At 41.5% G+C, this 10,622-nt stretch overlaps 1 protein-coding gene across 1 annotated transcript; it reads left to right on the top strand.

Moving 5' to 3' along the window:
- The first annotated feature begins 269 nt into the window (after nt 1-269).
- LOC110532192 (BTB/POZ domain-containing protein KCTD20) lies at nt 270-8,419 on the top strand. Its single transcript, XM_021615878.3, has 7 exons — nt 270-490; nt 5,257-5,485; nt 5,636-5,738; nt 6,291-6,411; nt 6,772-6,969; nt 7,267-7,377; nt 7,467-8,419. Exons 2-7 carry the CDS (start codon nt 5,352-5,354, stop codon nt 7,766-7,768), a joined length of 969 nt encoding a protein of 322 aa, XP_021471553.1. The 5' UTR covers nt 270-490; nt 5,257-5,351; the 3' UTR covers nt 7,769-8,419.
- The last annotated feature ends 2,203 nt before the right edge of the window (nt 8,420-10,622 follow it).

The raw sequence follows: 10,622 nt of genomic DNA on the forward strand, positions 1-10,622 counted from the left end.
TGTATATTTTACATGAGTAACAACTATAATATATAGTTGATACATGCTATTTATCATTTAACAATGTGTTTATCCAAGCAGTTATCCAAAATTCGTATGTATAAATTTGAAAGGGTAGAGGCACTATACTTTGTTGTTACACTGAGGTTATTCAATTGTTTATAATTTGTTTATTCCTGAATTAGGAAAAAATATATAAACTCAAATACATTGATATGAACCTATGGCAATATTGATACAAATGTATTGACAAACACGTTCAGTGCCGCATTCAGGTTCTTGCGCAGCTGAGGCTAGAAGACTTCCCCTTATGACAGGCGCAGTATTCTGGCCATCATTGGTTCAGTTTGTACAGTACAAGGAAAGAACCTAAATGGAGCATATTTGAGTCATGGCGAAGGTTTTTCAAATTACTTGAAACCACATGAGGTGGCACCATGGCACATTTGAAATATTGAACCGACCGGAGCACCGAGGGCATGAAACTGGCGTAAGTTTTTATATTTTAGGTACAGTAGTATATGCAACATGTAGCAACTTGTCGCGGTAGTCCAAGTGACTATGCAATATTTGTATTTTCTCAGAGTAAGCAACGAAGCTAATGTATCAATGATTTGACTAACGAATGGCTGGACGAAGAGACGAAAGCAGAAAGATAGCTGACTGACCGTTTTTAAACTAGTTATCTGAATTAGGGCATTCCTTCAGGACAATTATGTGCCTATCGATTAATGTAGACCTATTTATGAATGATGACCAGGGACAATGCGACTGTATTACAAGACTTCAATGTAAAAGTCACATGGTGTTCTCACAATAAAGGTTCCACACTACGTTCTAGGTCTCCGGCGATACTGTAGATTGTAACACACATAGATATCCTATTTAATTACTAGAGCGGGCTTGTCATAAACCCTAAACGTTCCAGAATGGTCCAAAAATGGCAGCCATTGTGGTCAGGGAGAAATCCAACCCAGTCTAGTTGCAATGAATGGCAATAGTCATAGGTTATTAATTTCCTGATTTTACTTATGCAGGAAAATAAAAGTAAGGCAGACATCAGAAATTGTGTAATATTATTGTCAACGTAAAATATTGTCATATAAATTATAAACAATTTTTTTGGTACACATTTTCTGTATAAATAGCCTCTAAAATATATGTAAACTGACCATACATTTCGGCGGATTTCAGCCAGTGTATGGCAATGGATTGACTGCATTGCTTGAATGGAATGTTGGCAGTTATTTAGCAAATTTATGGAATCATTCCTCTAAAACTGTTAGGCTAGCTAGCTAACAAACATACAGTGCAGACAATCTTCTTTACACTATCTTATCACAGGAATGGCTGACCATGGTTGACCAACTCCCTTACCAAAATGGCTGACCTTTTATACCACCATATGTTTATGTTTATGTTCTAGTATTCTAATTCGTAATTCTATGGTAACACATTTGATATGACATATACATTTATGGTAATTATTAAACAAATAATTATTTTATGAGAGTCTAGGCTATTTAACTTTCAATTCTATTTTAGACAGCTAGACTCCTTTGATGAGTCAGAGGACAGTAATGTAGACTTGTCTAGCTGAACAGGAATGTACAAGTTGGTTCTGGTTGGTAAAGGAGCCGGGACAAACTCAATATTTATGCTGTTCACGAAATATGTTTCATAATTGTAACAGGCATGTTCCGTTTTTACAGTGCCTTCAAAAAGTATTCATACCCTATGACTTAAAAAAATTGTGTTACAGCCTGAACCTCAAATGGATTAAATGTATATTTTGGGGTCACTGCCCTACACACAATACCCCATAATGTCAAAGTGGAATTATGTTTTCAAAATGTTTACAAAATAAAAAAAATTAAAGCTGACATGTCTTAAGTCAGTAAGTATTCAACCCCTTTGTTATGGTAAGCCTAAATATGTTCAGCAGTAAAAAATGTGCTTAACAAGTCACAATAAGTTGCATGGATTCACTCTGTGTGCAATAATAGTGGTTGACATGATTTTTGAATGACTACTTCATCTCTGTAAATTACACATATAGATAATTGTGAATTTCAAACACAGATGACCGGGGCGGTTTTCCAATGAATTGCAAAGAAGGGCACCTATTGGTAGATGGGGGGGAGCAGCCATTAACTTCACCATGCTCAAAGGGATAGTCATTAATTACACTTTGGATGGTGTATCAAAACACCCAGTAACTACAAAAATACAGGAGTCCTTCCTAACTCAGTTGCCGTAGAGCATTTCACTACACCCGTACAAGCATTTCGCTACACCCGCAATATCATCTGCTAAACGCGTGTGTGACCAATATAATTTTATTTGATTTAGAGTAAGGAAATTGCTCCGGGATTTCACCATGAGGCCAACGGTGACTTTAAAAACAGTTACAGAGCTGAATGGCATTGATTTGACAAAACTGAGGATTGATCAACAACATTTTAGCTACTCCACAATAATAACCTAATTTACAGAATGAATTACAGAATGTCCATATTTTCAAGCATAGTGGTGGCTGCATCATGTAATGGGTATGCTTGTTATCGTTAAGGACTGGGGAGTTTTTCAGAATAAAAAAAATGTATGGAATGGAGCTAAGCACAGGCAAAATCCTAGAGCAAAACCAGTCTGCATTCCACCAGACACTGGGAGATTAATTCATTTTTCAGCAGGAAAATAACCTAAAACACAAGGCCAAATCTACACTGGATTTGCTTACCAAGAAGACAGTGAATGTTCCTGAGTGGCCGAGTTACAGTTTTGACTTAAATCTACTTGGAAATCTATGGCAAGACCTGAAAATGGTTGTCTAGCAATGATCAACAACCAATTTCACAGTGCTTGGAGAATTTTGTAAACAATAATGGGCAAATGTTGCACAATCCAGACATACAGACTTACTCAGAAAGACTCACAGCTGTAATCGCTGGCAAAGGTGCTTCTACAAAGTATTGACCCAGGGATGTTAATACTTACAGTGCCTTGCGAAAGTATTCGGCCCCCTTGAACTTTGCAACCTTTTGCCACATTTCAGGCTTCAAACATAAAGATATAAAACTGTATTTTTTTGTGAAGAATCAACAACAAGTGGGACACAATCATGAAGTGGAACAACATTTATTGGATACTTCAAACGTTTTTAACAAATCAAAAACTGAAAAATTGGAAGTGCAAAATTATTCAGCCCCTTTACTTTCAGTGCAGCAAACTCTCTCCAGAAGTTCAGTAAGGATCTCTGAATGATCCAATGTTGACCTAAATGACTAATGATTATAAATACAATCCACCTGTATGTAATCAAGTCTCCGTATAAATGCACCTGCACTGTGATAGTCTCAGAGGTCCGTTAAAAGCGCAGAGAGCATCATGAAGAACAAGGAACACACCAGGCAGGTCCGAGATACTGTTGTGAAGAAGTTTAAAGCCGGATTTGGATACAAAAAGATTTCCCAAGCTTTAAACATCCCAAGGAGCACTGTGCAAGCGCTAATATTGAAATGGAAGTAGTATCAGACCACTGCAAACCTACCAAGGCCTGGCCGTCCCTCTAAACTTTCAGCTCATACAAGGAGAAGACTGATCAGAGATGCAGCCAAGAGGCCCATGATCACTCTGGATGAACTGCAGAGATCTACAGCTGAGGTGGGAGACTCTGTCCATAGGACAACAATCAGTCGTATATTGCACAAATCTGGCCTTTATGGAAGAGTGGCAAGAAGAAAGACATTTCTTAAAGATATCCATAAAATGTGTCGTTTAAAGTTTGCCACAAGCCACCTGGGAGACACACCAAACATGTGGAAGAAGGTGCTCTGGTCAGATGAAACCAAAATTGAACTTTTTGGCAACAATGCAAAACGTTATGTTTGGTGTAAAAGCAACACAGCTCATCACCCTGAACACACCATCCCCACTGTCAAACATGGTGGTGGCAGCATCATGGTTTGGGCCTGCTTTTCTTCAGCAGGGACAGGGAAGATGGTTAAAATTGATGGGAAGATGGATGGAGCCAAATACAGGACCATTCTGGAAGAAAACCTGATGGAGTCTGCAAAAGACCTGAGACTGGGATGGAGATTTGTCTTCCAACAAGACAATGATCCAAAACATAAAGCAAAATCTACAATTTAATGGTTCAAAAATAAACATATCCAGGTGTTAGAATGGCCAAGTCAAAGTCCAGACCTGAATCCAATCGAGAATCTGTGGAAAGAACTGAAAACTGCTGTTCACAAATGCTCTCCATCCAACCTCACTGAGCTCGAGCTGTTTTGCAAGGAGGAATGGGAAAAAATGTCAGTCTCTCGATGTGCAAAACTGATAGAGACATACCCCAAGCGACTTACAGCTGTAATCGCAGCAAAAGGTGGAGCTACAAAGTATTAACTTAAGGGGGCTGAATAATTTTGCACGCCCAATTTTTCAGTTTTTGATTTGTTAAAAAAGTTTGAAATATCCAATAAATGTCGTTCCACTTCATGATTGTGTCCCAGTTGTTGTTGATTCTTCACAAAAAAATACAGTTTTATATCTTTATGTTTGAAGCCTGAAATGTGGCAAAAGGTTGCAAAGTTCAAGGGGGCCGAATACTTTCGCAAGGCACTATATGTAAATTAGATATTTCTGTATTCTGTATTTCTGTATTTATTTTCAAAATGGTTTTCTAAAATGTTTAAAAACATGTTCACTTCATCATTATGGGTTATTGTGTGCAGATGGTGAGAGAGAAAAATCAATATAATCCATTTTTAATTCAGGCTGTAGCACAACAAAATGTGGAATAAGTCAAGGGGGTATGAATACTTTCTGAAGACACTGTATGCTGCTCATTGTAACAGCAGTGCCATGTGAATAGGCTACTGTAATGTAGCCTTGATTAACTCATTCTTGAAATCACATACAGTCAATAGGCCTAAAGTCAATTTAAATGTAGAATAGCTAGTTTCTCGTACAACAGAACTTCATCTAATGTTGGTTTAAACTCTAGAGATTTAGTGAACGATGTATTACATTTTATAAGGTTTTTTGGGTGATGACTACCACTGTCATTATTTTTAAGGGGAATTTTGACAGTCAGGTGAATTTTGACAGTCTGGATTCTAAAGCATTTTCATGCTAATATCGTTGCAGCCCATTCAATATTCTCTCATGAAATCATCAGAATCCTGTTGATTTTGGAACAGACCTCAGAGCAGCTCACAATGGCATCCTCCACAGTAATTTTTTTTTTTACAGATCTTAAAAACAGCCAATCCTACAGTGATCTCCCAAGTGGCCAGGTCCACCCACAGTAGAGGGAGAGACGGCTAGAGGTAAAGAGACGCCGAAAGATGAGCGGATTGAAAGAGGGAAGAACGGACCCGGGTACCGTTCACCGTGGGAGGGTCACTCTGGTTGTGGACGGTAGCCATTTTGCGGTGGACCCCGCCACCTTCACTGCACACCCCAACACCATGCTAGGAAGGTACAGTGGGAAATTAACTTAAATAACTGTCTTTTATTTCACTTACTTATGAATGTACAGTACATACAGACATGAAAATGTTACTTAGAGAAAACATAGTTGGTTAAGGTATCAAGGTTTGGGTTACATTTTTTCAAGTTGTCATTGCAGAATGTTTGGCCCAGCGCGACATCACAACTTCACCAGGCCCAATGGGAAGGGCGAGTATGAACTGACAGAGGGCATCAGTGCCAGCATCTTTCAGGTCATACTGGTAAGTTGGCACAACTTGAATATAAGAACACTGTCCTAATGTTGAGTGGAACCCAACCTTTTGCAGGAAACTGTTGAGCGTGAAAACCCCAGCAGCATTGCAGTACTTGACACAGACCTGTGCGCCTGGCACCTACTACGTACCCTGTTCAAAGGAACGGCACACATACACAACCCATGTCTCAATTTTCTCAAGGCTTAAAAATCATCATTTAACCCTTCCCCTTCATCTAAACTGATTGAAGTGGATTTAACAAGTGACATCAATAAGGGATCATAGCTTTCACCTGGATTCAACCTGGTCAGTCTATGTCATGGAAAGAACAAGTGTTGTTATAGTTTTGTATACTCAGTGTATGCTTTATAGCCTCGACTCAACTAACTTCTGGAGACCTTTTAAGTGCAAAACTTAAAAGCTCTCTTCCAGTACTTGTGATGGGGCTGGCATTTTTAAAGCCGGTCTCTCATCTCAGTGAAATGACAGATATTGCCACAGCTGTAGAGGTACCAAAAACAGTCAGTTCATTCATTCCAATGTGTATTTCTCCGTTAGAACTTTTATCAGACGGGTGTTATGAGGTGTCCCGATGGCGTATCAGTGTCGGAGCTGAGAGAGGCTTGTGATTACCTCTGTATCAACTTCAGTGCCAGCACAGTCAAGTGTCGCGACCTCAGTGAGTATAACCACCCATTATGTGTACTCCATGTGTAAACTGACCAGATTACGGGATTGCCCAAGGTAGGGGTAGTGGCAGGCAAAAGGAATGGGAAATGCAGTACAGCAGCCATTACAAATATATCTTTACCAGTATGAGCAACTCTTATGACAGCACAACACGTCACAAGGATACCCACATCTATGAATCTTAACAAGAACAAGTTGAGGTACTAAATGTTTTGAGTGAATATTTTGTTTGAGAATGATTGCAAAATGACTTCATAGCATTCAAACCTCCTGCAGTCTCAACAAAGACACATCCTTCACTTGATTATCATGATAGTGAGGTTGGTCAAGTGACTGTCTCTGTTCCCAGGTGCCCTGCTTCATGAGCTGTCCAACGATGGGGCACGGAGGCAGTTTGAGGGATTCCTGGAGGAGCTGGTGGTGCCTACCATGGTGTCATGTGCCCAGGGAGGGGAGAGGGAGTGCCACATCGTGGTTTTGGCCGACGATGACATTGTGGACTGGGATGAGGAACACCCTCCACCCATGGGAGAGGAGTATTCCCAAAGTAAGGCATCAGTCACAACATACACACATCCTAAAGTACTCTGAAAAATTACCAACTTCCAAAATCCATGTCAATTCAAAATTGGTCACATTTAAAAAGGTTACGCAACAGGAGACACCTCATTTTTGGAAGCATGTTTTTGACGCAGCAGTGTTAGGGTTTCTGTCAAGAGTGTACATAGGAGTGATTGCTTATTAACTGTTAACCTTAGGTAGCTAGCTAACCATCTCGCCTAACTGTGCGTCGGAACAACTTCAGTGTTGAGTGAATGAATATGTTTCTCTCTCTTCTGTCCAGTTTTGTACAGCTCCAAACTCTACCGCTTCTTCAAGTACATCGAGAACAGAGACGTTGCTAAAACCCTGCTGAAGGAGAGAGGTTTGAAGAACATCCGGATAGGCATTGAGGGTGAGTCGGGCTTGTTCTACCCAAGCTACCCCCAGTAAAATATGAATTGATATACATTACACATGGATTTCCACTGATCTGTGTCCTAGGGTACCCAACCTATAAGGAGAAAGTGAAGCGGCGTCCGGGAGGAAGGTCAGAGGTCATCTACAACTACGTGCAGCGGCCCTTCATTCAGCTGTCCTGGGAGAAGGAGGAAGGGAAGAGCCGCCACGTTGACTTCCAGTGCGTCCGCAGCAAGAGCGTGCCCAACCTTGCGGTGCCAGGGGAGGGGGGCGGAGGTGGGGCGGCCTGGGGGGGCACCATGCCCTCCCCGCAGGTGGATGAGCTGGACAGGCTCAACGGGCCAGCGCCCTCTCAACTCCCCCAGACTGCAACCAATGAAAGCTGAGACTCTCGGACCACACCCCCACCTCAAATCTGCTGCTACCCATCTCATCCCGAGGCTCTTGGACTATTCCCTTCAAACCAGTGGAAGTCGTTATTCCCTTGGAAGCAAGCATATTGGCAAGAGCACAGTGCTTGTCTTCAACAGGGAGCACATTAAAAGTTAAGGTATTGTTGGCCATGTTGGATATATTGCACCTCTGATAACTGCAAGACTGTCCTCCCATACAGAGGGCTATGTTACAGTTCTAACTAGGCACTTTTATTGTTTGGAATGCGAAATCGTCATTTTGGTGGATAGCTTTGAATGTCATATGACTATTTCAGAGATAGCTTTTATACACATACATGTGCAATATATGCACATTTTATGACGTTATGTGTCGTCTGTGATGGTATGCATTTAAAACACCTGCTGTTTTAGTCTCTGTTGTAGGCATGCAAATGAGATGTAGGCCTATGAATGAAGCCAATTTGTTTTACATTCCATTCCAAATGACATGTTCCCATGGCAACATGACCTTATGAATGTGTGCCACGTTCAACATGTTGATGCGTCTGCCATGTTACACTGTCTCCCTGAGCCTGTAGATCCTATAATCAGTTGTAGGCTAGATGAATGTGTGCCTTGAGTAATTAAAGAGCATTATACATATTTTTCATGACAAATGTGATGTGACATGGGAAGTAGCTATGCTGCAGTTCTTTCTTAAGCCCCTTTTATACCTTGTGCTAACATGTGTCCTGATCTTGTCCACATGTTTAAACAGGTGGTGTAGATCTGAATGTGATCAGAGCTTCATGACCATCACCAGAGGTAGTCTGGGATTAATTGATTTGTTGCATGAAAGCTCAGTGGGCAGAGCTTAGTGACAGGTTAGTGGGTGGAGTTTCCACGTGAGAGTAAAATAAAGAAATTGGCTCCAGGGAGGTAGGTTGGAGGTGGATGAAGGGTGTTAAAAAGAGTGTCGTAGGCCTCCCGGGTGGCGCAAGGCGCTAGCTGTGCCACCAGAGACTCTGGGTTCAAACCCAGGCTCTGTCCCAGCCGACTGTGCCCGGGAGGTCCATGGGGCGACGTCCATAGGGAGGGTTTGGCCGGTAGGGATATCCTAGTCTTATCGCGAACTAGTGACTCCTGTGGCAGGCCGGGCGCAGTGCGCGCTGACCAGGTCGATAGGGAACACCGTGCACCTCCGACACATTGGTGCGGCTGGCTTCCGCGTTGGATGCTCTATTCTAAAACGGATTAAATAAAACAAAAATCCTCAGCAACACACACACACACACAAAAACTACCCCATAATGACAAAGTGAAAACAGGTTTAGATGTTTGTGTAGTGTGTCGATTGATGAGGGCAAAAACAATTTAATCAATTTTAGAATAAGGCTGTAACAATGTTGAAAAAGTGAAAGGGTCTGAACGCACTGTACATCACCCCCTCTCTTTGAAACCGTCAGAGGGACGGAAACTAAGAGAGGAAATGTGGAAACAAATGCACTTGTTTCTTACAAGTCCTTCTCCATAGTGTATCAGACAAATTACAGTTAGAGGGGTGGAATCCAAAAATACATGGGTAAAGTCGTAACAATAAATTTAACTAGATGTGCTAGACATTCTATAGAGAAAAAGGTGGCTTTTTTAAAACTGTGTACATACTTTGAGGAATACGAGCTATTTCAGAGGGGTTGTGGCTGATTTCAAAACAGTAGGATTCACCGGAGCATCCTTCGCGAGGAATCTTAACACTGCAGTTATTCTGCATCAAATACCAGTCGACTGCAGTTACAAAACTGCAATCTAGGGGGAAACCCTAAAACTGATATTTCTTCACTAATCTAAACCAACTGTACCCCTAAAAGACAAGGAATGAAAAAAAATAAGTTCAACATAGTGGTTTTATTTAATGCTGTTCAAATTTACCACCATAGTGCAGGTCAGTATTGCTAGCATCAGTGAAACAAGCGGACTGCCATTGACTGGCTAAATGTGCTCTTTGAAGGGAGAAACAATATAACTAAAAGCCCATTTAAGCCTGATTCGAAAACGTGGTCGGAGGCGCCGTATGGATGGTGTGACGCAATTGCGGAGCCTCCAGAGGCATGCAGAGGCCAAATTGAGCTCCATACTGCATCGCCTTGTGCCTCTCAAATTTTGTACCAATGCAGAGGGCTCCGTATAGCTCCACATTTACATGGTTGGTTGACGGTAGGTTCTGTATAAACAAACTCACTTCCTTAACAAAAGCTCTTCATTGCTCGGCGAAGTGCAAGAAGTATGAATTCCCTGACTTCTGCAGAGACCATATCCCCGTAAATGCTGCATGGCCCAATGCAGACGTCAGATGAATCATACAGCAACTTTTAACCCAATGTTAAGTGGCTACCATATTTAAAAAGGATGCATGGTGTGTGATTCAAATGAACAGAACAGCCTGCACATCTCGAACATGTAGCGTTGTCGGTTCCTCAGCCTCTATGGTACTAGTAGGCCATTACTAGCTTAGGGATACTGCCTAGTGCCTTTGTGGAACATTGGTAAGGAATTCTCTGAAAAACACTGGTGGAATTGAGGACTACAGTTTCCACAACTGGAAGGTAAGTTATACTACAAGACTAGTGTCTGCTGTTTAAACTGTAGCATACATGACAACTCAGCCCTGTAAGAAATTCTTCAATATATTGAGTGATGACAGAGCAATGACTGGGTGACTTTTCATGATGGGGCTTGAGAAACTGGTTGGTCCTGCTAACTTTCCCCCAAGCCTCCTTTGTTTGAGGTTAGCCTTGCACAAAAGCCAAAAAGTGATAACCTCACCCTTCTTTTCGGGGGGGGGGGGGGGGGGGGGGGGGTTACTTTA

This window comes from Oncorhynchus mykiss, chromosome 9 (genome assembly GCF_057628025.1).
Source record: "Oncorhynchus mykiss isolate SJ-2025 chromosome 9, ASM5762802v1, whole genome shotgun sequence".
In the NCBI taxonomy this organism is placed as follows: Eukaryota; Metazoa; Chordata; class Actinopteri; order Salmoniformes; family Salmonidae; genus Oncorhynchus; species Oncorhynchus mykiss.